This window comes from Larus michahellis, chromosome 8 (genome assembly GCF_964199755.1).
Source record: "Larus michahellis chromosome 8, bLarMic1.1, whole genome shotgun sequence".
Classification (NCBI taxonomy): Eukaryota; Metazoa; Chordata; class Aves; order Charadriiformes; family Laridae; genus Larus; species Larus michahellis.
Window position 1 is genome coordinate 5,697,972 of NC_133903.1, and position 26,385 is coordinate 5,724,356.

Genomic DNA, 26,385 nt, shown 5'->3' on the forward strand with positions numbered 1-26,385 from the left:
GTGCCAGCACCATGGCGGGGGGTCTTGCAAGGTGATGCTCCCCGCGTAGCTCGGGCTCTGCTGATGCTTTTTCCTATTGACCCCGTGTTTGTGTCACTCCATAGACCCTCTCCTGATACCTGCCAGGTGTCTCCTCTCCTGATACCTGCCAGGTGCCTCCCCTCCTGCTCCCTCCCTCTGCTCTCCCTGCAGCTCTGGGGTGACCTCCTTTTGTGCAGACCCCACCGTGGTGTCTCCGGCCCAGAAATCAGTGCAGGGAGGATGCCAAAGCCATCAGGTCACAGCTGATGTCCCCTCTGACACAGGCAGGGACCGGGTTGGGGAGAAGACAGCGCTGTGGGATGCCAGCCACAGGGCTCTCCTGGTCCTGGGGGAGGCCAACGGGTTCGGTCCAGTGACCGCTGATGGTTCTTGGGTTCCCCCAGCTGCTGCACAGCTGGATGCTGACGCTGCTCCTCCTCTGATCTCCCCAAATACACCCTGCGAAGGGGTGACGCGGGTGCTGCCCCTGCCCGCACAGCTCCTGCAGGTGATCCGCGCAGGGCAGCAAATTTCCCAGCGCCGCTGCTTAAACTTTTATGAACCTGCGGCCGCAGGAATCCAGTCCTGGCATTAACATTTGATGTGGTCACCCTGCGTCTGGGCACGTGTGTGTGCAAACGCGTCGCCGGCACCGCCACAGGGAACACGTGTGGCACATGGAAGCCCCATTGCCAGCTGCGTGTGGGCACACGTGGCACCCTGCATGCGCCCGCAACGTGCCTGGCACAGCATGAGGGGTGCCTCCATGGGCTCCTGGCTCCTCTCTGCTTCCCAATGGGGCTGCAGGATCTGGTCTGGTGTCGGGTCCCTCCTCCGCGGTGCTTCCCTTGGCCATGCTCCCGGTGCCGGGGTGGCAAGTGCCTTGGGCTGTGCAGAATTGTCACCTCTCAGTGCCACAGTTTGGCTTTGCGGGGTCAAACGGGTCCCTGTGCTTCATCCTCCTGATTCCTCCGGGAGCTCCGAGGTGTGGGGAGGTGGCAAGGTCCAGTTTTGGGGTGGTGACGGTGCTCTGTGCCGCTCCCTGCAGCGTCCCGCCAGGGGATGCTCCCATGGGGTCCAGGCACTCCCCTGCACCCGCCGCGGGGGCCATTTCTTGCTCCTTCGGAAAAGTCTCGGGGCCGGAGTGGCGCATCCCTTACATTATTCATGCCGCCGCGAGCCCCGGCGGTTGGGTTACAGCCGGAGCCCAGCCGGCAGCACCGCGCTGCCCAGCTCACGGGGTGCCGCGGGAGGCAGGAGGCAGCTCCCGCCGGGCTGCGCCTGGGCTGCCGTACCCCCGCCCCAGCGCCATGCCAAGCAGGGGGCCACCGGCGGCCAAGGGAGCCACGCACGGGCACGTGCCTCGGCGAAACTGGGCACAGGTAAATACCCCCCCGGGGCAGGCTGTGGGGTCGGGAGCCGGACGGTGTGCCGGGAGCCACCTTGTGCCGGTGCAGGGCATCATCTCCCAGGGCTCCACTGGGGCCAGAGCATGAGCGCCCGCCACCGTCGGGATGGTTGGCAAGAAGGGGGAGCCCAAAAAGGATGCGGAGGCCAAAGGGAAGGGGGGCAAAGGGAAAGGGAAGGATGGCAAGAAGGGCAAGAAGGATGCGCCCAGCGAGTCGGAGGAGACCTCAGATACGGAGCTGCTGAAGGCGGAGGAGAGCGAGGAGACGGAGGTGGTGGAGGAGGAGAAGGATGAGAAGGTGGAGGAGGAGAAGGAGAAGGATGAGGAGGAGGCAGCTGTGGAGGAGCCCAAGAAGGGGAAGGGGAAGGAGAAGAAGGGGATGCTCAAGGGGGTGGGGATGAAGAAGCCAGGCCGGGGGAAGAAGGTGCAGCTGGAGACAGAGGAGGAGGAAGGCGAGAGCGATGCCGCGCAGACCAAGAAGAACCTTAAGGGCACCTCCAAGTTGGTGATGGGGCTGGCAACCGACAACGCCAAGAAGAAGAAAGGGGCCAAGGGCGTGGAGGCCAAGGGCCAGCCCAAAGCATCCGTGGAGCCCGGCCTGGCCGAGGAGAAGGAGGAGGCAGCGGCAGCGGCACCGAAGGCCCGGGCGAAGCGGAGCCTCCGCAGCACCTCCAAGCTCTTCCTGGGCTTCAAGAAGCTGGGGCTGCAGCGACCCAAGAAGGGGCAGTTCAAGAACACATCCCGCTTCTTCTGGGGGCTGCAGAAGCACAGCACCAAGAAGAGGAAGAAGAAGAAGAACAAGGCGGTGCTCAAGTCCACCTCCAACCTGATGGTCCGCTTCAAGCGTGTGGGCAAGAAGAGGAAGGAGGCAGCCAGCAGCTCCCCGCCGGCCAAGCCGTCCTTCCTGCTGCTGCGGCGGGGCGGGCAGGTGCCCGAAGACAGCGAGTCCCTCTTCCGCCGGCGCCCGGAAAGGAAATTCAAGCCACGGGCACAGGTGTTGAGCAAGGCGGCCGCCGCCACAGGCTGGCTGGCCAGGAAGGTGCTCTCCCGGCGCGGGCGGCTGGTGGGGGGCGGCCGGGCACCCGACGCGGCCTGGCTCACCCGTATTGGTGCCAGGAAGCTGCCGTTCCCCGCGGAAGACGAGATCCTCAGGCACCGGGCCAACATGAAGCGGATCCCCGGTGGCGACGGACTGTCGGCCCCCGGCGCCGCACGGCACAGCCAGGAGAGGCACAGCAGCATGGCACGGCGCCCGTCCCGGCGGCGCTCCCAGCGCGCATCTGCGGAGATGCCGGTGCCACGCTATGGGTGGGCCGAGGAGGAGGATGGAGCCTACAGCCGCCGGCGTGGCTACACCAAGGAGGAGGATGGAGCCTTTGGCTCCCGCCGTGGCTATGCCAAGAAGGAAGATAGACCCTATGGCACCCGGCATGGCTACACCAAGGAGCAGGATGGAGCCTACGGCCCCCAGCGTGGCTATGCTGAGGAGGATGGAGCCTATGGCCCCTGGCATGGCTACACCGAGGAGGAGGATGGAGCCTATGGCCACCGGCAGGGCTATGCTGAGGAAGAGGAAGGCTACATCCAAACCCCAGCCTACCCAGCAGGGTACGGCTTCGAGGACGTGGTGCCAACCCCCTACACCGACTACCCCGGCTACGAGGCAGAGGAGGACTATGGCTTCTACGGCGGTTTTTGGGAGGAGGGTGACCCACCGGGGCACCCCTATGGCTACGCAGAGCTAGAGGACGAGGGGCCATTTGGCCGCAGATCTCCCCTCGCCCTCTATGACCCTTACAGCAGCGACCCGGAGTACGGCGAGGAGGCAGCCGGGCCCTTTGGCTATGGCAGGGACCCCTACGAGGACTTTGGGGAGCCCCTTGCCGGAGGGTACCCGGGGGGCGAATACCCCGAGCATCGCATCCAGTACAGCGAGGGCGAGTGGGCGCCGCATGCCCAGTCCTCCTGCAACCCCTACGCCCTGGCCCTGGAGGAGATCGCCGAGGCCGAGGAGCCCGAAGAATGGGAGGAAGAGGAGGAAGAGGATGGGGAGTATCCCTTCTCCATCCTCAGTGCCTCCTCACTCCGGGGTATGCGGGAGACCCTCTCCTCCAAGCTCTCCCTCAATAGGAAATTCAGGCTCTTCCCCCGGCCCCAGGTCAAGCTTTTTGGCAGGGACCGCCTGGACGTCCCCCTCCCGCCATCCCCCCACCTGCCCGCCGCCCGTGACGAGGACGACTACGATGAGTACGAGCCACCTCCACCACCGGCAGCCCCTGGCCCCGTGGCACCCCCGGGACGCCGTGTTTCAGCAGCGCGGGCGTGCGGGAGCCCCCTGGGGCAGTTCCTCCAGCGCTCCCTCTCACAGCCCCCCAGCCGCCCGCCTCAGGGTGCGGGGGGATTTCGGGACCCCCACACCCCCCAGTCCTCTTACAGACGCTCCAGCCGCAGGCTGGCGGGGATGGAGAGTGCCGGTTCGGGGGGCCGGGACCCCCCAGTGAGAGCATTGTCGGCCAGGGACCCTTCCCCAGCGGCGGGGCCCTGGGGGCAGCCCCCTCCCCGAGAGCCGGGGGCCGCGCGGCGGCTGTCACTCCATAACCCCTTCGCCAACCCTGGGCGCTCCCCATCACCGCCGCCAGCCCGGCAGCCCCCTGGCAGCGTACGGGGCGAGGGGCCACGGCGATCCCCCTCCCTCAGGGCCAGCCTCCGGCGTTTCGGCCCCGAGCCCCCTGCCCCACCGCCGGCCGCCCCCCGCTCACCGGGGCCGGTGCGGGGGAGGCGTTTGGGGGTGCCCGTGGCAGGGTCGGGGAGACCCCTGTCCCCGCGACCGTCACGGAGGAGCAGCCCCCCCGGGCTGCCGCTCCCCCAGGCCTGGCCTCGACTTCCCGAGCCCCCCACCAAGGCGGTGAAGCCGCTGCAGAGGACCCCATTCCTGGCATCGACCCCCCGCGCCAGCAGCCGCCGCCTCAGCCCCCCCGGCCCCTCCTGGGATGCCGATCTGCCCCCCTGGCAGGGTCCCACACGGGGTCTCGCCGAGGTGCCCCCACCCCCCAGTTCTGCTCCCAGCACCCCCAAAACCTTCATCCAGCGCATTGGACAGCCCCTTGCCGGGATGGCCCCCCGCTCCCCCCCGGCAAGGCCAACTCCAGCTGAAGTGGGGGCACGCACCCCCTCCCCGGGGCGCTCCGTGGGGCAATCCCTGGCGTCACTGCTGGTGGAGAGCATGGCCCCCACCGAAGCCCCTCCATCCTCACCGTCCACCCGCCGTCCCTCCTCCCGCTTGCCCTCCTTGCCCCGGCACCCATCCCGGCGGGACGGGAGCACACGCAGATCCTCGAGCCCACCGGTGGGTCACCGGGCTTGGGCCGACACCGGGCACCCCGTCCCCCCCTCCTCCCCGCGTGGTGACTGCAGCCCCTCGCCGCAGCGTCGCGCTGCTTTCCCGGCACCCCGCGGCCGAGCCCCCGGCTCGCCAGCCACCCCCCACCGCGCTGCCCGTACCCCGGGGCCGGCAGAGGCCATCGAGGGCGAGGGGGTGGCCGGGGAGGAGGGCGCGGGACGCTACGCGGTGGTGACGCCGCAGGTGCAGAGGTTGGGTTCTTTCCGACGGGCTTCCCGCATGTACAAGCAGCACTGGTCCACGCAGCACGTCGTGCGGGTGCGGGAGATGCCCGACGCCTGGACGGCCGAGCAGGGTCTCCCCCGGCAGCCCACCCAGCGCGGCCGGCGGTGGGCGAGCCAACGGGGAGCCGACATCGCCCGATACCTGAGCCAGCGCTCGCCAGCGGGTGGCTGGCAGGACAGGCACCCTTGGGCGGCCGGCTACCTGGGCACCAAGCAGCCCTGGCGCAGCAAGGTAACGCCGGCGGGGAGCCCGCCATGGTGGGACGGAGCCGGGGGGCGACCCGGCAGATGGAGGGACCCGGGATGGGGTGGCGTGTTGAGGTGGCTGCCAGCTCACCAGGGCACAAAGCCACCAGAGACAAGGGGGTTGCAGTGCCTGGCGTGGGGGGGTAAGTGGCTATGGGGGGACACTGGGTTCTGGCAGGGTCCTGCTGTGGGGAGCAGGCTGGAGGGGGGTGGTCATCGCCCATTGCGTGTCCCCCCCTGCCCCGTGCACGGGCCCCTCGGGGACACTTGACTCTCGCGTATGGAAATGCTGAGACCTGATCTCCGGCTGGGACGGGCGCAGGTGACACGCTGACCCGGCGGGTGTCCGCTTTCTGCCCGTCACCTGGCTGGCCGCCAGCGTGGCCTCCTGCGTGCCACCCGCCCCGCATCGCCTCTGCGCCCCTAGCCCCATGGCTCAGCCACCACCGCAGCCCCCTTCCATCATCTCCCCTGGAGGTGCCACCCTGCCCCGGGGGTCTCCATTGACCACCCCTTGCAGCCCCTGCAGGGGTTTAGGTGAACCGCAGGGTGTTGCAGTGCGGGTGGCACAGCCGCCTCCGCCTGTTCCCACCTGCCCACGTCGAGTGGGACTGGGGTTCACCAAGAACAGCCTTTCCTTGGACGGTCCCCAGGGATGCCTTGGTGTCCCCATGTCCCCATTTCCAGCACTGCTGCTCTGCCCCGGTATGCGAGGCTCTTTCCAGGGGACCTGTTTCGGGGCTGTGGGATGCTTGCCCACATCAAGTCCCTGCTGTCACTGGCTGTGGGCTGTATGGTTTGGGGTCACAGATGGTGATTTTGGGGTGGTGGCGGTGACTGGGTGGGATGCCGGCGGAGGTTGACACAGCCCTGCCGTGATGGAGCTGGGCTGGGTTGCTCCATGCAGATGCAGTCGCTGTGCAGCCTGCCCATCGTGCGGTACCAGGAGCCGCAGGAGGAGGACGGGCTGGAGGACATGACCCAGCTGGAGTGAGTGTCCCCGTGTCCCCTTCACCAGCCACTGTGACGCAGCACTGCAGGGGACAACAGGGCTGTAAATGCCCCCCTCCATGCACTCCACAGCCCCCGCTGCTCCCCACCCCATCCCAACACAGGGTCCACTCCGGCCTCCCGGGCCTGGGGATGCTGGGGGCATGCTGGGGGATGGCAGACACCTCCTGTCCCCCACCCCCCGCCCCAATGCAGCCTCTGCTCCACGCCAGGGACCTCCAGGAGGCTGCGGTGCTGAGCAACATCCGGACACGGTTCGAGCGTCAGCTCATCTACGTAAGCTTAGGGGCACATGGCGTCCCCCAAAGACTCGGAGTGTGGGGTCTTCAGGGAGGTCATCTTTCTCTGAGCGCTCGCAGCCCCAAACCTCGCTCTCCTGCAGACCTACATCGGCAGCATCCTGGTGTCGGTGAACCCGTACCGGCTCTACAACATCTACGGGACAGAGCAGGTGCTGCAGTACGAAGGCAGAGCGCTGGGCGAGAACCCACCGTGAGTACTGGGGTGTCCCTGAAGGCCCTGCGGGGACAGGAGCACCCCTACCCACCCTCACCCACTCTTTAATAGAAGCCCCCAGGCTGGGTGGTCCCAGGGCTCCAAGGACCCTCGGTCGCAGGGTGCTGGAGCAGCTGCGTCCACGCGCGGGGATGCTCAGGGTTCATTCATGGGGATGTTCAGGGTGCAGCGAGGGTCCCCGTGCCGGGGCGATGTGGCACTGCACCCCCCACCTCCGCTTTCTTTCCCCTCAGGCACCTCTTTGCCATCGCGAACGTCGCCTACTCCAAAGTGATGGATGCCAAACACAACCAGTGTATCGTCATCAGGTGGGACACAGCTGTTCCCCAGCACGGCGTCCCCATCATGGCCCCTTATCAGTGCTGCCGTAATTACTGGTTGCAGGATGATGCCGCCTGCCTGGCCCAGCCCCCGGTGGAGGCGTGCCACTGGGGATGGGGTGCTGGGTGGGTTTGGGGTGGGCACACTCGTCCACCTCCTGCTGGGCTGCTGGTGGCCCCGGCCATGCCCCTCCTCTGCGTTTCAGTGGGGAGAGCGGCTCGGGGAAGACCGAAGCCACCAAGCTGATCCTGCGCTACCTGGCAGCCGTCAGCCAGAAACGCAGCACTACCCCGCAGGTAGGGTGCTGCCCTGGGGACATCGCTGTCCCCATCCCCTTGTCCCGCTTCCCCGTGTTCTCCTCCACCCTCTGCTCACGACTCTGCTTGTCCCCATGCTTCCACCTGGACCACGGCAGATAGAGGTACTGGGGGACACACATGGGCTGGGACGGTTCAAAGGGACTGAGCATCGTGGTGGCATCTCTGCCATGTCACCCCAGCGGTGGGGGGACGGCCGGGATGGACAGCAGGAGCTCGGTGCATGCGTGCGCATGGGGTCCTTGTGTTCTCCTGCGCCCTTGTGCAGCCCGGCTGCGGTGCATACCTTGAATTTTGGCACCCATGTGTGTCTGCACGGGGCGGGAGGTGGCAGGGAGGGTGGCACAGGTGGCAGGGTGACAAGGGGGGGCTCCCCTAGCCATGGGGACAGCCTGTGGTGTGTCGGAGTGCCCAGGCTGACCCTATGGCTCTCCCCATGGCCGTGGCAGATCTTGGAGGCGACCCCCTTGCTGGAATCCTTCGGCAACGCCAAAACCGTGAGGAATGACAATTCCAGCAGGTTTGGGAAGTTTGTGGAAATCTTTCTGGAGGAGTAAGTAATGCCGAGCAACACCCGCGCGCGGCTGGCCCCCACCCCCTGTGTCCCCCCCCTACCCCGGGGGTGCCCAACCCGGCCCCCAGCCCCGCTGCCAGGCTGCCCCTGCCCCTCGGCGCTGGGGGCGAGGCACACGGGGATGCTTTTGGGGACAAATCTTGGTGGGGGAAAGGAGATGGCGTCTGAAGACAGGCAGCGTTTGCTGTCCCTGGGTTGCTGTGCCCTGGGCTGGCTCCCTGTGCCCTCCCGGTCCCTGTCCCTGTCCCCACGGCCAGTCCCACCCGCGCTCAGCCCCACTGATCTCCACAGGAGGGGGTGCCTGATTTCACCCCAGGGTGCAGCAGCTCCAGCCCTCACTCACGACCCTGGTGTGGGCAACTCTCCCTGCCCACAGATCCCAGTGGGAGGCACCTGGGGGCTGGTACTGACCCCCCCGTGTGCTGGGAGAGCACTGGGGCAGTGGTGGGCACTGGTGGCGGGTGGCGCAGCCCCTCCGCGCCAAGGTTGCCAACCGGGTGCCTGCGCTTGCCCCTGCAGCGGCTTGATCTGCGGTGCCATAACCTCGCAGTACCTGCTGGAGAAGTCCCGTGTGGTCTTCCAGGTGGGTGGGGGTCCCGCGCTCTGCTTCCCCATGCTGTCCCCCCCGGTCCCCCTACCCCAGCTTGGTCCTCTGCTTCCCAGGCCAAGAGCGAGCGCAACTACCACATCTTCTACGAGATGCTGGCCGGGCTGCCCACCCAGCAGCGGCAGCGGTACTGCCTGCAGGGCGCCGAGACCTACTACTACCTGAACCAGGTAGTGTGTCCCCTGCCCGACGCCCCCCGCCACTGCCCGCTTTTTGGGGGCCTGGCCAAGCTCGGGGTGCCGGTGGGTTCCTGAGTCCTCCTGGATTCAGCGTGTGGAAGGGGAGGGTGCTCAGGGCAGGGTGTCACCCCCCACACCCTCCCTGGGATCCCCTGATGGCACTGAGGGGGCCATGCCAGGGTGGGAACTGCGAGATCCCCGGCAAGGATGACGCGGAGGATTTCCGTCGGCTGCTCAACACCATGGAGGTGCTGAGCTTCAGCATGGAGGAGCAGAACAGCATCTTCCGCATCCTCTCCTCCGTCCTCCACCTGGGCAATGTCTACTTTGAAAAATACGAGGTACCCCAAGGGGAGCCGAGCTGCGCTCCTTGGGCCTGATTCGGGATGCGGCGAAGAGGCTGGGGGGGGGTCACCGCATCCCACCACCTCGCCATGTCCCACAGACTGACTGCCAGGAGGTTGCCACGGTGGTGAGTGCCACGGAGATCCAGACGGTGGCTGAGCTGCTGCAGGTGTCCCCCGAGGGCCTGCAGAAAGCCATCACCTTCAAGGTGACGGTGAGTGCAAAGTGAGGGCACAGGCAGGGAGGGGGGGTCCCTGGTCCCTGGGGACCACAGCTGGTGTTGCTAAAGCTCCATCCCATGGTTGGTTTTGTGCACCCTAACCAGGAAACGCAGCGGGAGAAGATTTTTACCCCTCTGACCGTTGAAAGTGCTGTGGATGCCAGGTAGGGGGAAGGGGGAACCGTGCTGTGTGGGGACGCAGGGGGTGTCTGGCCCCTGGGGACGGGGCGGGAGGTGAGATGCCAGGCTGGGAAAGGGGACAGTCGTGTCCCCCAGAGCAGCTTAGGCTCTCTGGTGATTAAAACCGCAGCCTCGAGGGCTGCTCCATGCACGATGTGAGGTTGTGATGGGTGCTGGCGACAGTGGTGGGGGTGTGTGCCATGCCGTGGCACGCCATGACGGAGCTCCAGCGCTCTGCTCATCTGCCCCCTCCCCAGGGATGCCATTGCCAAGACTCTCTACTCCCTGCTCTTCGGCTGGCTCACGGACCGCATCAACAAGCGGGTGTACCCGCGGCAGGAGGCCCTCTCCATCGCCATCCTGGACATCTATGGCTTCGAGGTGGGCAGGATCCATCCTGGCTCCATTTCTCCGGCCGCCAGCCCCGGGGTGCAGGGTTTCAGGTGCCACGGACCTTCCTTTTCGCAGGACCTCAACTTCAACAGCTTCGAGCAATTGTGCATCAACTACGCCAACGAGTACCTGCAGTTCTTCTTCAACAAGATCGTCTTCCAGGAGGAGCAGGTGGGCCGGCGAGCAGTGCCAGGTTCTGCCCCATGCCAAGCATCACCGTGGGGCTGGAGGCATTGGGGGCTGACCAAGTGCTGGCCCTGCAGGAGGAGTACCTCCGGGAGCAGATCGAGTGGAAGGAGATCCCCTTCAGCGACAACCAGCCCTGCATTGACCTCATCTCCCAGAAGCCCTACGGCATTCTCCGGATCCTCGATGACCAGAGCTGCTTCCCCCAGGTAAGGGGCTGCGGAGTCAGCAAAGACGGCAGCACCGGGTGGTCACCGTGCCCAGGGTGACACCATGGCCCAGGGGTGCTTTACTCCTGGGCTGTCCTGGACAACCTGGGAGACCTCACAGATTTCTCCAGGCTGGACAAGCCCCAAGAGGTTCCAGATCGGTGCCACTGGAGCAACTTCTTCCTGAGGACTTGCTTTTGCAGGAATTACTGAAAAACCCCTCCCAGCTGCCCCATAAAAGAGAGAAGGGTGGTTGCACCCTCTCTGCTGATGGGGAAACTGAGGCACAGAGCAGCAGATGCCCATGGCCGTGCAGCTACTTGGTGGCAGAGCTGAGAGCGGGGTCTGGCCAGTTGTCCAGGCATCCCCATCCCAATGACTACATCTTTGGGACTACTGAACAGCCCAAGCCATGTCTCACCCCTGCATCTGTCCCCAGGCCACCGACCACACGTTCCTCCAGAAGTGTCACTACCACCACGGGATGAACCCACTGTACACCAAACCGAAGATGCCGCTGCCCGAGTTCACCATCAAGCACTACGCAGGGAAGGTGACCTACCAGGTGTGTGACAGTGGGATGCCCAGCTGGGGTTTTAAGGAGGGTTAAAGAGGAAGTTTATGGGCTTGATCCCACACCAGGGTGTGAGGGGCAGCACAGGGGGTCCAGCTGGGGGTCCCCCATCCCAGCCTGGAGCTCACTCCTGTCCCGCCGTGCCACCAGGATCCTCACCATGAGGTTTTGCTCTTTGTCAGGTTCATAAGTTTTTGGATAAAAACTACGATCAGGTCCGTCAGGACGTGCTGGACCTGTTCATCAGCAGTAGGACCAAGGTAGAGCCCTGCCTGGCCCTGGCTCTGTGGTGCTGGGGGGACACCAGGCATGGATAGCCCGTTCCATACACACCACTTTTCATGTCCCCAAGCCTGTGACCCCGTGGCAGGTGAAGCCTGGGGGGAACAGGAACAGAGGATTCCTCCAGCTCTGCCCTGTGCCCTCTTCCCACTGGGTTCTCTGCACTTTCACCCCTCAGGCATTGGCACAACTGGCCATGTGGGCTGCTCTTGCACTTCTCCATCCCCACCTGGGGAACCCAGATGCACGTAGGGGATGCGACTCGCTGAGGGCTGGGCAAAAAGGCAGTGGCCGGGCTGGGAAGAGGAGCCAGGAGAGCTGCATCATCCCAGCCATCTTCCTCCTCCCTAACCCTTCCCATCTCCTCAAGGTGGTGGCCAACCTCTTCTTCGGCCATGCCCAGGTGATGGCCCGGCAGAGGAGCCTAATCAGGAGGAGCAGCACCAGGACACGGCGGTACAAGGCCCCTACCGTGGCTGCCCAGTTCCAGCAGTCGCTCCTGGAGCTGGTGGAGAAGATGGAGAGGTCAGGGCAGGCAGGGTGGGCAGAGCAGGCAGGGCAGCCAGCCAGGCCGTGCTCTGGGCTGGTGGGAGAAGGGTCACAGCCAGACCGGAGCCCGGGGTGGCCAAGCTGGCTTTGTCCCCTGTCCCCCGTGGCCAACAGGATCTTTCCAATGCAGGTGCAACCCCTTCTTCGTGCGCTGCCTCAAACCCAACAACAAGAAGGTGAGAGCCAGCCTGGGGCTTTCCTGCCCACGGTGATGCCGATGCTGCCTGACCTCGCCAGCACGGGGAGCGTGGTGGGAGCATGGTGGGCGGGGGTCTGCCTGCACGGCCACCGAGGCGTCTCCCCATCTCACCTCCAGGAGCCGGGACTCTTCGAGGCTGACGTGGTCAGCAGCCAGCTGCGGTACTCGGGGATCCTGGAGACCATCCGCATCCGCAAGGAGGGCTTCCCCATCCGCATCCCCTTCCTCGTCTTCATCGACAGGTGCCTGGGGGCTGCGGGTTGGGTACCACCATCCCAGTGAGGGGAGACCACAAGGCTTGTGGGTGTTTTGGGGGGGCAGCATTTGGCCTGGGGGTCCCCAGCAGTGGGACCTGGGAGCCCCCCGCTGTGGTGCACAGCACCGGGAGAAGCTGCTTTCCCAGGCATGGTGCTCATCACCATGGGGATGGTCTGTGCCAGTGTCCCGATGCAGTCCCACATGGTGATGGTGTCGTGGACTTGCTCAGGTACCGCTGCCTCGTCGACATGTGGTCCAATGTCATTCCCAACGGGGCCAACTGCGTGGAGATGCTGAGGAACCTCTGCCCCGTCAGCCCCAGCATGTACTATGTTGGTGTCAGCAAGGTACCACCTCGAGCAAGGGGCTTGGCTCCAGTGATGCCCTGGGGGAGGACGGCCGAGGCGGGGGGGCTCACAGCATCATCCCCCCTCCCAGCTCTTCCTGAAGGAGCAGCTGTACCAGGCGCTGGAGAGCAAGCGAACCCGTGCCCATCACCTGGCCGCGCTCACGCTCCAGCGCTATGCTCGCACCTTCTTCATCAAGAGGCGCTTCCGTTCCCTCCGCCGAAAGATCGTGCTTCTGCAGAGCCGGGCGCGGGGATACCTGGCCAGGTGGGGGTCCCGGGGGGGGTGGTGGTGGGTGAGTGCTGGTGGGTAGCAGAGGGTGACGGGTGCCCTCCCGCAGGCAGCGGTACCGGCGCATGCGGCACACGCTCATCAAGTTCAGGTCGCTGGTGCACATCTACGTGAACCGCCGGCGGTATCTCAAGGTGAGGTGGGGGCTGGCACATCCCAGGGGGGGTCCCAGGCACCCGCTCCCACCCTGCCGCATGCTCAGTGGTGGGTCTGAAGAGGGGACAGTTGCGCCCCTAGACCTGGGGAATCCTGACCCCCCCCAGATCCCGTCCCCACCACCTCCTCTATGCCCTGTGGAGTGTGGGCAGTGCCTCTTTGGGGTGAAAGCCTGGTGATGCTGGGGGGGCAATGGCACCCCAGTGGGGTCTTGCTGCCTCTGGGTATCCCTCCATGCTGGCGGGGGCTCAGCACGGCTGCTCTGCTTGCAGAGGAAGGAGGATGCCCGCCGGCGGGCGGAGGAGGAGAGGGAGAGGATGAAGAAGGTAATGGGGTGCGGGCATGCAGCGCTGGGGGGAACGTGCATGTGTGACGCCCGTGTAACCCATGTTTCTGTGCCCTTGTCCCTGCCATGTGCTCGCCCGTCCCCATGCTGCTGGCCAGGGCACCCATGGGTGCTGGGGCAGGGAGCAGTGTGGCGAGTGGGTGCACCCCTGTGCTGCCCCAGCAGGAGCTGACGAGGAGGGAGGTGGTGGACGTCACCCACCTGGAGATCCCGGCCGAGCTGATGGGACTGCTGGAAGCTGCTGCAGGTGAGCGGGTCCCACACCACCGCTGGCAGCGTTCCCAGCCCCTAATCCCCATCCCTGTGGCCATGCTTGTAGCTTCCCACTGTGCCCTAGCCTCCCGGGAGGTGAACGCTGGCTGTGTGGTCCTGGTGCCACCACCGGCGCTGCAGCCTGACTCCAAGCTCACCCTCCCGCTCGACATCAACGACTACCCCATGGCCAAGTACGTGCGGGGCCACTTCCAGGTAAGGTGGGCGCCGCGGCCCGGTGGCGGGGAGCCTGCCCCAGCAGGCAGCCAGCTTTCGGGGAGTCCTCGGTGCCCCGGTCGTGGCTGAGCAGTTAGGTTCAGGGTCCCCACAGCGGCTCTGCCCGGCGGCTCCCCGCACTGTCCCACCGGGCTTTGCCCCGGCTTCGGCCCCATGGATGCCGCAGGGTGTGAGAGGGGCCGGATCCGGGGCGGCTGCGGTGCTGTGGAGAGCTGGCTGCCGCCTCCTTCCCTCCCCGTGGGTTCCTGTCGTCTCCAGAGGCCGGGGGGACCCCGCTGAGGTTATCGGAGAGAGACCCACCGAGCCCTCCTGGATGCCCGGCGCAGGGCGGATTCGGAAACGCTGGGGCGGGAGACCAGGTCGCTTTGCTCCCGGGACCCTGGCCTCATCCCCCATCGCTTTGCCCCCCTTCCTCCTCCTCGACCCCTATTTTTGCACTGTGTTTCCCAGTCCCCGGCATCCCAAACAACAGTGCTGGGGCCAGATCCTGCTCTCAGCCTCTCCAAGGTGCCGGCATCTCTGGTGCTACCAGCACAGCCTGAGCCCATCCCTGTCCGGCTGCCGGGAGGCTGCTGGCCCCATCCTGTATCCCAGCCCCTTCGCAACCCCATGCCCCCCATCCAGCATCAACGCCATGCTCAGCGCCATGGGGCTGGACCCCCGTGGCCTGGGGCTGTCCCCAGGGCCCGGGTAGCCACAGGTGCGGGTGTCACCGCAGGAGCCAGCGTTCGGGATGCTGACAGCCCCGCTGGCCGCCCCCCTCACCCGGCTGGACGAGGAGCTGTGCCATGAGGCTCTCAGCCTCTTCCAGCTGGTAGGTGGGAAGACATGAAATCCATCATCGCAGTCCCCTGCCCACTCCCTGCCCAGGGACAGAGGGAGGACCTCACTGTCCCCATGGCAGATCCTGCGGTTCATGGGGGACCCGGGGCTGGGCGGCCCACAGGAGACCCTCTTCGGCAACTACATTGTGCAGAAGGGGCTGTCGGCACCGGGGCTGCGGGACGAGCTCCTGGCACAAGCCGCCAACCAGGTCTGGCGCAACACCAATGTCAACAACGAGGAGCGGGGCTGGCTGCTGCTGGCCACCTGCCTCAGTGCCTTCACCCCCTCCGCCGCCTTCGACAAGTACCTTCTCAAGTGAGCCGGGGCCGGGGCCGGGGACCAGGGCTGGTTGGGACCCGCGGGGATAGCCTGGCACTCATGCCTGGGGACAATGCTGGGTCTCTCCAGAGGCTCTCCAGGCCAGCCTGGCACACGTGCCTCAGGATGCTGCCCAAGTCCCACCAGGTCCCTCCAGGATCCCTTGGGCCAGCCTGGCACATGTGCCCAGGGATGCTACCGAGGTCCCTCTGAGGATGCTCTGAGATCCCTCCATGGTCCTCGGAGCCAGCCTGGCACACATGGCCAGGGACTGTGCTCAGGTTCCTCCTGGATCCCTTGGACCAGCCTGGCACACATGCCATGGGGCACTGCCCAGATCCCTCTAGGGATGCTCTGAAGTCCTTTCATGGTCCCCGGGGCCAGCCTGGCACAGGTGCCCAGGAATTACGCTGAGGTCTCTCCAGGATGCCTCTGGCCAGCCTGGCACACATGCCTGGGGATGCTGCCCAGGTCCCTCCTGCAGCATCCTCCCTTCCCCACAGGTTCGTCTCTGACTACGCCTTTGCCGGCTACAAGCCAGTGTGCCAGCGCAAGCTGATGCACGCCATGGCGCGGTCGCAGCTGGGTGCCGCGGCCGCCCGCGCCTTCCCACCCTCGCTGCTGGAGTGGACGGCGAACCGGCAGCAAGCCAGCATGGCGCTCGACCTCCACTGCTTCAACGGTGCGGGGCAGCGCGGGGCCGGGGGCACGGCAGTGGGGAGGGCTGGTCCCAGTTTGACCACCCTGCTACCGTCACGGGCAGGAGGTGACCGGCAGGACCTCCTCATCGCCCGTCCCTTCCCAGGCGACCAGTTCTCCTGCCCCATCCACTCCTGGAGCACGGGCGAGGACCTGGCAGGGGATGTCCTGAAGCACAGGTACCCACCAGTTTGGCACCCCCCCCACCCAGAGGGGCAAGCACGGGGCACAGCATCACCCTGGGGCCATTTTGGGTGACCCCAGGATCTGAGACCCAGGATGCCCAGCTCCTGGGTGTTCCCACAGAGCCGGGGCACCACTGGCAGCCCGTCCTCGTCCCCAGCATCCTGCTGTTGGCAGGGGCCTGGCGGAGGGCTGGCGTGGCTGGTCCGTGGCCATGAAGGCAGGTGCCCAGTGGGCCGAGCTGGCCGGCCATGACTATGTCCTGGACCTCGTCTCCGACCTCGAGCTGCTCCAGGGCTTCCCCAAGCAGAAGTCCTGCTTCCTCGTCGCATGGGAGGGGGCTGAGAGCCGCGGCGGGGACAGCCGGGCGTAGGTACCCGGGCAGGGATGGGTCCCCCAGTGTGGGGCTGGTGGGGAAACAGCGCTGGCCTGAACGGGTGCTGGCAGAGGCGTGGGTTGGGGTGGGGGTCTGGCATCCAGCGGGTGCATGATGAGCACTCCCTCCCTCCCTACAGGGTGCTGGGACACGGCTTGGATTTGGATGAAGTGCCTCCTCCTCCAGCCGTGAAAGCCCCCACGCTGCCGTCCACGGAGGCGTATCCCTCACACGGTAGGGCATCATCTCCCCCAGCCCCCAGGGCTGTTGGTGGGGCCGTGCTGGTGGAGACCTGCCGTGCTGGTGCATCCCTGCTGCCGGCAGCTCATCCCTCCTCGTTCCCCAACAGACGGGGAATCTGGGGAGCCCCGGAGCCAGAAGGGTCTGGACCGGTACCTGGACAGCCTCTTCGACCCCGTGCTCTCCTACGGCAATGGGGTGAGAGGGGCGTCCCCCTGCCCCAGGCAGAGGGAGTCCAGCATTTTGGGAGTGCGGGTGGCTTGGTCACCCTCCCCTCATGCTTGTCCCCCCAGGAGCTGGAGAAGCCGGCTGCTGTCTCGCAGAGGATGAAGGGAGGAGGTGGCACGGGAGGTGGGGACAGCGGCGGTGCCGAGCAGAGCGGACCCCCGGTGCCCACGGAGATGCGTCAGCCGAGGGGTGAGCGCCCCGAGCACTCCTGCGTCCCGACCCAGCTCCCTGCCTCAGTTTCCCCACCTGCTCCCTGGTCCCTGATGTGGGGGACATCCCTGCACCTGGCGCCCCCCAGTACAGGGCCGCAGGATGCTGAACTCTCCTCCTTTGCCGTCACAGGCCCGGATCCAGCCCCGTCCCAACAGCGCCAGGCTGATGCCAACCAGCCTCCTGGGCCCCCGGTCAGTGGGGCAGGACCCGGGGGGGACCGGGGCTGGGGGTCGAACCCTGCCCAGCCTCTGTTGTGGGGCAGCTCTCCCAAGTGTCTCCCCAGGGATGGGGACAGCTGGGGGGTTGCCATATCCTCACTGCACGGTGTCCCTTGCAGGGCAGAGCCGTGGAGGGGACACCAGCCCGCGCCCCCCAGCCCCGGCCCTACTTGCAGAAATCAGGTGAGAGGTCCCTGTGCAATGGGGGGGTGATGGGGACTCGTGGTCCCAGGTGTGAGGGTGATGCCTGCCTCCCCCCTGAGACGCCTGTTTGGCCCCCCAGCACCCGTGGGCCAGCGGTGGCCAGGTGAGCTGGTGCGGCATTCCCGGCTCAACTCGGAGCACTTCCCACGACCTACGCACGACATCCGCAACATCATCCGGCAGTGCCAGCCGGCCCCGCGTGGCTCCCAGCCCCCCAGGTACCCACGCAGGCTTCTCCTGCCGGGGTGCAGGCAATGTCGGCATGCAGGCGATGCTGGGGGTGCAGGTCATGCTGGGGTGCAGTTGGTGCCAGGTCCAGGTGATGCTGGGATGCAAGCAATGCTGGGGGTGCAGGCGATGCTGGGATGGGGGTGATGCTGGGGGTGCAGCTCGTATTGGGGTGCAGGTGATGCTGGAGGTGCAGGTGATGCTGGGGTGCAGGTGACGCCAGGTCCAGGTGATGCTGGGGTGCAGGTGATGCTGGGATGTGGATGATGCTGGAGGTGCAGGTGATGCTGGGGTGCAGTTGATGCCAGGTGCAGGTGATGCTGGGGGTGCTGGTGATGCTGGGGTGCAGTTGATGCCAGGTGCAGGTGATGCTGGGGGTGCTGGTGATGCTGGGGTGCAGCTGATGCCGGATGCAGGTGATGCTGGGGGTGCAGGTGATGCTGGGGATGCAGGCGATGCTGGGGTGCAGGCGGCACTGGGATGCAGGCGATGCGAGGTGCTGTCTCCGCAGCAAGCTCTTCGGGAAGAAGCTGGACCCCCACGAGGAAGCCATGCAGATCCTGAAGGAGCAGCTCTCGGCAGCCCGGGTGCCAGCGGCTGTGGTAGGGATGCGGCTGCCCCCGTGTCCCCCATACTGGACTGGGGGAACCGCCGGCCCCAGCTGCAGCCTGCTCTCTGCCTTGCAGGGGCCCAAGGAGGTGGTGGCCACAGTGAAGCCAGTCGCCAGTGGCAGATACCCGCTGCGAGCGCCGACAGGGCGTCCGGCGGCCACCCGGCCCCCAGGTATCGCAGGGCAGAGCTGTGGCATTGGGCAGGGGGGGGCAGGGTGGAGTAGGGCACCTCATCCTCCCTGGTGGCACCAGGTGATGCCTGATGAGGCTGGGTCCTCATAGGATAACTCCTGTGCCTGGCTAAACCCTCCTCGCCCCACAGCTGGCCCCTGTGCCTCAGTTTCCCTGGGTGGAGAGGGGCTGTTGGTTGTCGTCCCCCCCCCGCCCCAGGGATGTGCAGGGCTTTCCATCCCTTTGCAGTCTGCGTCTCGCGGGAGCTCCCGTCCGAGGGGCAGCAGGTCCAGACCCAGCTGCACCGGAGCTGCAGCGAGGACTTCTACACCTACCACAACGTGCCCTGGAAAATATACATCCGCAAGGAGGTGCCGGGGTGGGGGGGGGGGGACGGGACAGGGACAGGCTGGTGTCAAGGTGCTGCGGGGATAAAGGGAGCTTTTCATCGAGCCCGAGGCCCTGCGGGGTGGGCGATGCCAGCGACGCTGTGCTGCTCTCCTTCCTGGCAGGTTTTCTACCCCAAGGACAGTATCAACAACCCGCTGCTGCTCGACCTCATCTTCCGGCAGGTGAGGCACCCAACTGGCACTGAAGCCCCCCCGGGGTCCGCTGGGAGCTGGGGTATCCCTTCACCTCGGCTGTCCCAAGCCGGGGGGGAGGGTGTACAGGGCAGAGGGGGTGGGGGGCACACCGCTCCCCCTGCATGGCCCCGCTGCTCCTCACCCCCTTCCCCAGATCTTCAATGACACGCTCTCCGACACCTGCATCCGGATCAGCCAGGAGGAGCGGCTCCGCTTGAAATCCCTCTTCGGTAACCCTCGCCCGCACCCCCACGTCCCGCTGCTTCTGGGCTGGGGGGCCCCAGACCTGGGGGGGCCCCAACATGGGGGTCTCACACACAGCCATTCTGGTGCCTATCCTTGTCTCCTGGGCGTTTCCAAGCCACAGCTGTCTCTGCTTAAAGCTGGGGTAGTTTTGCCTCCAAACGCGACGAGTTCCCTGTGATTTAGTGCTCCACAAAGTGATGAGTTGTGTCCGGTCTCAGCCAGGATTGCTGCAGTAGGGAGTGCCCGGTGGGGGACACCTGTCTCTCCATCACAGCCCTGCCAGGCTGGGGAAGGGGATGAGAATCCCTTCTCTCCCCATGAATGCTGTGTCCGGATCTTCCCCGGGGACGGGGGACACTCACCAGCAGGTATTTCCCCCTGCAGCGGAAAACAAGCTGGACTCCTTCAGCCCCGTGGCCACTGAGAGTGTCAAGAGGGAGATCATCACCGCAGCCCGCGATGGCTGCGAAGTGTACTTCTCACGCCTCTTCCCAGCCACGGTGAGGGTCTGTCCGTGGGGTGGGTTGGTGTGGGGGGCACCGCAGCCCCCGGCTGAGGCAGCGTCCCGGGCCCCGCAGGGCAGCGTGGGGACAGGCGTGCAGATCCTGGCCGTGTCCCACACTGGCATCAAGCTGCTGCGGCTGGTGAAGGGCACCAACGTCCCCGGGGAACAGCTGCGGGTGCTGCGGACGTACAGGTAGGGGCGAAGAGCCGGGGTGGTCGGGGTGGGACGGGTGCTGTGGGTGCCGGGTGTTTCAGCCTCCCCTCGCCCTGCCCCAGCTACGCCGACGTGCTGTTCGTCACCACCCCGTCCAGGAACATGTTGGAGTTCAACCTGCGCAGCGAGAAGCTCATCCTTTTCTCCCCCAAAGCCCCTCAGGTCAAGGCCATGGTCGACGACTTCATCACAGAGCTCAGGAAGGTGGGGGGGGGGGTGCCCTGGGGCCAAGGGGACAGCTGAGGGCATGTCCTGGGGGCCAGACCCTGCCTGGGTGCCCGTGTTTGGGGGGCTGGGGTGGGCAGTGGAGGGCACCCTGCAAATGGGACCGTGCCTGGGGAGGGCACCTTGGGGTGGTCCTGCAGCCGTGGGTGCTCGAAGCCCCTGTGCTGGGTGGGATGTGGGTGCGCATGGGTGCGCATGGGTGTACCGGCGTTGCGTGCACGGGCTGTGCCAGCCCCTCCTGTGCCCAGGACTCGCAGTACGTGGTGGCTGTGAGGAACTATAGCCCGGAGGACGGGCGCAAGCTCAGCTTCCACAAAGGGGACATCATCCACCTGCAGCCGCTGGAGTGTCCCGAGAGAGGTGAGCGACCCCCCACAGCCCCCCCATGCCGAAATGCCCTCAACTCAGGGCACGGGGGTGGCAGGACTGATGGCTTCACTGCCCCTGGAGGTGGCCATGCCCTGGCCTCGCATCTTGTGACACCCTGTGTCCCCATGATGTCCCTGCAGACCACTACTATGGCTGCGTGGTCCGCAAGAAGGTGATGTACCTGGAGGAGCTGAAGACGGGCACCCAGGATTTTGGTGGGTGCCATGATGTCCCTGTGCGTGTCCCCAGCATGCATACACTGCCCTGAACCGTGTCCTCTCCTGGGGCTGGGCCAGGATCCTGCCTCTGTCACCCACCGCAGGATGGTCTGGGCTCTTTTCGGCACTGACCTGATGCAGGGGGATGCTCCCCTGTGGTTACCGCTCTGGGTGGCATCGGCTGCTGCCCCACGTCCCTGCAGGCGACAGGCTTTGTGGTCTCTGGTCTGTGCCATTTCCTTGAGCAATGCCAAACCGCAGCCGTTTCCAGCCAAAACCAGTGGCCAATCCCCCAGGAAAGGGGTTGGGGTGCTGCAGGGTGCAGCGGGCAGGAGGGATTGGGTGGAGGCTCTTTGGGGGGTGGCCCCCAGGGCTGCCATCCTGGGGCCATCCCCACCATCTGCCCGGCGCAGGGTGGAAGTTCGGGGCCATCCATGGCAGGTCGGGGCTCTTCCCCGCCGAGTACGTCCAGCCCGTCGCAGCCCCTGACTTCGTCCATTTGCCAGCGGAGAGGAAAGAGGAACCCAGGGACAAGCAGGGCAAGGTGGCATCTTCGGTGGCTGTGGCCGTGGCCGTGGCCTCCACCGCTGTGGCCCAGGAGCTGGACCGGAAAACCGAGGTGGGTGCTGGCCCGGGGCTATTGCCGGCATGGTGCTGGCTGTGCCCAGCACCCACCATCCCACTCCGCAGGCGTCCCCTACCAGCACCGCCTTTGTGGAGGGTCCGGAGCGAGACGGCGGCGAGTGGCTCGGTGCTGGCATGGGGACCTGCCCCATGCTGGCCTTCGCCCAGCGGTATTTCCGCGCAGCGCGGCACAGGACCATGTGAGTGCCCAGCGGCGGGATGGGGACAACCCGTGGCAGGGACACACGTGCTCACCTGTTCCCTCATCCCTCTCCCAGGGAATCCTGCGGGACCAGGACAAAGAAGGATGTGCTGGAGATGTTGACGTTCACCAAGGTGCGGGGGAGCGGGGTGTTTTGGGGTGCCCCTGCTCTGCCATCACCCGTGGGTACCCCCGAGGTCCTGGCATGCTCGGGAATTCCCTGAATGCCACCCCAGCCCCAATCCCATCCCTCTGGCTGCTCCTGGGAGCTGACCCTCTCCCCCTCCAGACCCCCATCCAGGAGTCGCTCATCGAATTTGTGGACGGTGGCATCAGCAAACTGGCCACCGAGGCTTTCCAAGGTAGGTGAGGGGGCACAAGTGCCCCATCCCCCTGCACCACAGCTGTCGCCAGTCCCATCCTTGGAGGAGGGGGGTGACAGGCACGAGGTGGGCAGATGGGGTGGCCAGGAAGGGCTTAGCTCCTGGTTCCACTGCCCCAAGTGCTCGGAATATTGCCCACACCCAGGGGAGTGTGTCCCTGGGGAAGGGATGGGGTGAGCTGTGCCACTGTGTGGCTTTGTCGTCCCCAGCCGTGATGAAGTTCATGGGTGACCACCCTCTGCGGGGGCAGACAGAGCTGGACACCATCTGCACCATCCTCAAGGTAAATCCCCCATTGGGGTGGTGAATCCTGGGGGTGGCCTGGGCAGGAGAGTGGCAGCAGGGGACATCCCCAACCGCAGAGTGAGCTGTGCCTGTCCCCCAGCTGTGCGCGGAGCACGAGGTCCTGCGGGACGAGGTGTACTGCCAGATCGTCAAGCAGGTCACCAACAACACCAGCTCCAAGCCGTGAGTCCCTGCACCCGTGCTGTCCGCCCCAGCTGGAACAGCATAGGCTGGCACTAGGGACACTTGTGTCCCCAGCCAGGCTGAGCCACCCCAGCATGGGGGGACACCCGGGGAACCCCCCCTTGCAGTGGGCTGCACTGCACCCCAGGGTGGTGGGTGCCATTGCAGCTGCTGTGGACACCCTTCCCCGCTCCGGGGGCTCAGCCCCAGTTCTTCCCGGCAGGGACAGCTGCCAGAAGGGCTGGAGGCTGCTCTACATCCTCGCCGCCTACTACAAGTGCTCCGAGGTGCTTTGGCCCTTCCTCCTGGCCTTCCTGCAGGATGCTAGCGGGCATCTAGAGCTGCCCTTCCAGGGTAAGGGCTCCACACGCCCCAGGGTGCTGGGTGCGCGGTGGGGAAGGGCACCCAGGGGTGTCACGGGGCTCCGGAGACGTGGCTCAATTCAGCCTTCATCCTGGTTCCCATCCCCACCAGGCATCGCCAAAGCCTGCGAGCAAAACCTGCGGAAAACCCTGCAGTTTGGTGGCCGCAGCCTCTTCCCCAGCAGCACGGAGCTCAAAGCCATGGTGGTGAGAGCGGGTGCCTGTTGGGTGCAGAGCAGGCACCTTGAGATCCCCCCCGGATGCTCGAGATCCTCCATGGGCTTGGGATCCCTGCTGTGGGTTCGGGGTCCCCCCCAGACACTGCCCTGGGGCTGAGCTGATGGCCCCTTGCTGGTGTGAGGAGCCCAGTCCTTTGGGGGGGGGCTGCTCTCCAGGGGCACTGCTTTGGGGGTGCCTTGAGCTTTCTGGGGTCCCCAGCAGGGATGCAGCAACATGCACGTGGTGGTGGTGGGGGGGCACGATGGCTCACTTGGGCAAGATACAGGATGATCCCCATGGGACGGTCACCACGGAATAGCCTGGGGATTTGGGGTGTCCTTTGGGGTCTTGCCGTGCGAAGGGCCCCCCTGCACCCCAACATGTCCCCCCCCCACACACAGGCTGGACGCAGCGCCAAGCGCCAGCTCTTCCTCCTGCCCGGCGGCATCGAGAGACACCTCAAGATCAAGACGTGCTCGGTGCGTTGGAGGGGACAACAGGCTCAGTGCACCCCATGCTCATGGTGACCCCAGGCTGTGGGCACCCCAAGGGTGTGGGTCTGGGGGGGGCTGCACTCTTTGTCTGTCCCTGAGCTGGGGGACTTTATTCTCTGGGAATGGAACATCCCTTCCCCGGGGAGCTGCATGGGATGAGCTTCAATGCAGGACCCGTTGGTGGCCCCACGCATGGCAGGGGGATGTGGCAGCCCCCCATCTGCCTGTCCCCTGTGCCCAGGTGGCTCTGGACGTGATCGAGGAGCTGTGCAGCGAGATGGGCCTGCAGCACCCGGAGGCTTTTGATGAGTACATCCTCTTCGTGGTGACCGACAGAGGTGAGGGGTGGGCAGGGACAGCCATGCCACTGCCAGGTGCCATGCGTGGTGGCCATGCTGAGGCTCCTGGGGTGGTGCAGGGCGGAGTGTGCGGCCGCTGACCCGCCGGGAATATGTCCTGGATGTGGCCGCTGAGACAGAGTGCCGGGACACCAGCTACACCTTCTGGTGCCGCCGCGTGGTCTGGAGCCAGCCCCTCAAGTTTGACAATGAGCTCTATGTCACCGTCCACTACAACCAGGTTGGGCCACCCCGCCAGGCTCTCCTGGGGCCACCTCCCTGCCACCCCCCCCAGCATCCTCCGTCCCTAAGCCACGTCCCTGTGTTCCGTCCCCTCCAGGTGCTCCCTGACTACCTCAAGGGGCTGTTCACCGTCCTGCCGCCCGCAAGGCCAGGAGAGCAGCACTTCCCGCACGTGGCCAAGCTGGCCGCCCTCCAGCACCGAGCCAAGGACCGCCATCATGTCCCCACCGCGTATGGCCCGGGGCAGGGGGACTGGGGGGGGTCACGTCCCATGGGGTGCAAGACCCACTGGCCATCACTGGCCCTGACCTCCATCTCCCTGCAGGCGGGAGGTGCAGGACTACGTCCCCCCCCAGCTTTTCCGCCTGCTGAAGGCACAGTCCTGGCTCCACATGGTGACGCAGCACATGCAGCAAGCCCAGGCGCTCAGCGCCCACCAGGCCAGGGCACAGTTCCTGGGTGAGTGGGCACTGCACCGTGATGGGGACGGGATGCCAACGGGGAGGCGATGCTAACGGGGAGACGATGCTAAGGGGTAGGTGATGCTGCCGGGGATGCAGTGCTAATGAGGACACAGCCTAATGAGGATGCAAGGCTGCCGGGGATGCGATGCTGCTGGCGATGCAATGCTGATTGTGTCTTCCTAACGAGGACACAATACTAATGAGGATTCAATGCTGCTGGGGATGCGATGCTGACAAAGATGAGATGCTGCTGGGTGGCTCCTCTGCGGGGAGGCTGGGACAGGCAGACCTTGGCCCTGTGTGGCACCTGGGGTGCTGCACATAGGGGGCTGGACCGTGGCAGAAGGGCAGGGTGCTCTCAGGCCCCACACTCGGCCACCCACTTTCCCAGCAGGCTGCAACGGGGCCCCTTGGCCGCTCCGGGGTCCGATCCTGCTCCTGGTCCAGAGCCTGAAGCTGTGCAAGGCTCTAGGAGCTGACCCAGCTCCTGCCAGGCTGCGACCCCTGGCAGAGGCGCTATGGGTGCAAGCCACCCCGGGATCCAGGCAGCAGGGGGTGGCAGCGGGTGCTGAGACCCCGTCCTCCACCCCGCAGGGCTGCTGAGTGCCTACCCCATGTTCGGCTCGTCCTTCTTCTACATCCAGAGCTGCAGCAACAACGCCATCGTCTCACCCTGCATCCTGGCCGTCAACCAGAACGGCCTCAACTTCCTCAGCAAGGAGACCCACGTAGGTGGGGGGCTGTGGGGGACACGGGGGCCCGTGGGCACCACCCTGTCCCCCTGCTCCTGCTGCAGGGACAGAGCCAGGCAGCACCGTGAGATGTGAAGGCAGGGGGTGGTCGATGTCCCTCTCCGAAGGGGACGGGGTTTGGCCCCAGGAGGCCAGGTCTGCCCGCCTGTGCCCTCCCTGTGGGGGGGTCGGGGGGCGGCATCGCTGGCACCCTCCGTCCTGCCCTCCTCCGCACCCACTCTGGTCCTCGGTCCCCTTGGGCGGGGGGGTTCCTGGGTTGCGTGGGCCACCTGCCCTGTCCCTCCAGGAGCCCGTCGCCAAGTTCTCGCTGAAGGAGATCCAGTCGACGCGAACGCAGCGGCCGACGGCCGGATCCAGCTACCCCTACGTGGAAATCACGCTGGGCGACCTCCTGGCCCAGGGCATCACCCAGCTGCAGCTGGAGCAGGTAGGCGACACCCGGGGGGATGTCGGGGGGTCCGGGGCGGGTCGGGGGGTCCCGCGGTGGTGGCGCAGCCGCTGATGGCGCGTGTCCCCCGGCAGGGCCTGGAGCTGTGCCGTGTGGTGGCCGCGCACATGGAGCGGCTGCTGGGAGCCCGGGAGAAGAGGCTGACGCTGCCGCCCAGCGAGATCACCCTGCTCTGAGCCCACCGCCGACCCCCGCCGCGGGGGACGGAGGACGCATCCGCCCCGTGGTGTCCCTAGCCTGGCTGGTGGCCGCCGTCCGCCCTGTCGCCCCCTCGCTGTTGTTGTGGTTTATACACGCCCGTGAGCCCGGCCCGACTCGGTGTCCATGATTTTGTGCCGCGCTCGTTGCTGCGGGGGGGTGCTGCCCCCCGTGCCTCAGTTTCCCCCTGTCCCCACGCACCAGCTCCCCCCAGCTCTCTCCTCCGGTGTCCCCGTACCCCTGCCCGCTGCCCCCGAGTGGCGCTGTGCCGGCTGTCCCGCTCCGCCCGCCCGCCCGCCAGGGGGCGCTCGGGCCCGCCCGCCCGCAGGCACCTCGGCGGCCACCCCAAACCCTCCGCCTTCCCACCCGCCGCCGCGCGCGCACGCTAGGCCCCCCCCCCCCCCCCCCGCGCCGCCCGCCAGCCGCCCAATCAGCCGCCGGCTCGAGCCGCTCGCGCCCGCCCCCCTG

The 26,385-nt window shown here is 66.3% G+C and overlaps 1 protein-coding gene across 1 annotated transcript; it reads left to right on the plus strand.

Moving 5' to 3' along the window:
• Positions 1-1,535: 1,535 nt before the first annotated feature.
• Positions 1,536-25,980, plus strand: MYO15A (myosin XVA). Its single transcript, XM_074596828.1, has 64 exons — positions 1,536-1,727; positions 1,758-5,285; positions 6,207-6,289; positions 6,523-6,586; positions 6,693-6,802; positions 7,060-7,134; positions 7,353-7,443; positions 7,914-8,017; positions 8,558-8,621; positions 8,702-8,815; positions 9,004-9,165; positions 9,270-9,383; positions 9,495-9,553; positions 9,827-9,950; positions 10,038-10,133; positions 10,226-10,357; positions 10,797-10,922; positions 11,114-11,191; positions 11,584-11,738; positions 11,893-11,938; positions 12,079-12,203; positions 12,449-12,566; positions 12,658-12,833; positions 12,907-12,991; positions 13,286-13,339; positions 13,525-13,606; positions 13,697-13,827; positions 14,567-14,662; positions 14,753-14,988; positions 15,495-15,673; positions 15,797-15,869; positions 16,051-16,242; positions 16,389-16,483; positions 16,599-16,687; positions 16,783-16,906; positions 17,060-17,121; positions 17,268-17,331; positions 17,432-17,570; positions 18,092-18,182; positions 18,267-18,363; positions 18,612-18,733; positions 18,875-18,934; positions 19,101-19,176; positions 19,577-19,692; positions 19,771-19,889; positions 19,973-20,114; positions 20,384-20,495; positions 20,645-20,719; positions 21,136-21,341; positions 21,413-21,546; positions 21,625-21,682; positions 21,838-21,910; positions 22,141-22,214; positions 22,317-22,399; positions 22,623-22,753; positions 22,874-22,968; positions 23,382-23,459; positions 23,716-23,812; positions 23,893-24,053; positions 24,153-24,286; positions 24,381-24,514; positions 25,114-25,247; positions 25,558-25,698; positions 25,794-25,980. Exons 1-64 carry the CDS (start codon positions 1,536-1,538, stop codon positions 25,893-25,895), a joined length of 10,482 nt encoding a protein of 3,493 aa, XP_074452929.1. The 3' UTR covers positions 25,896-25,980.
• Positions 25,981-26,385: the final 405 nt, after the last annotated feature.

Coding starts and splice junctions, on each gene's coding strand:
- MYO15A (XM_074596828.1), top strand. CDS start 1,536: ATGGTTGGCAAGAAGGGGGAGCCCAAAAAGGATGCGGAGGCCAAAGGG. Junction 16,688..16,782: donor TGCTCTCCTACGGCAATGGG/GTGAGAGGGGCG, acceptor TTGTCCCCCCAG/GAGCTGGAGAAGCCGGCTGC. Junction 19,890..19,972: donor CGGGTGCTGCGGACGTACAG/GTAGGGGCGAAG, acceptor GCCCTGCCCCAG/CTACGCCGACGTGCTGTTCG.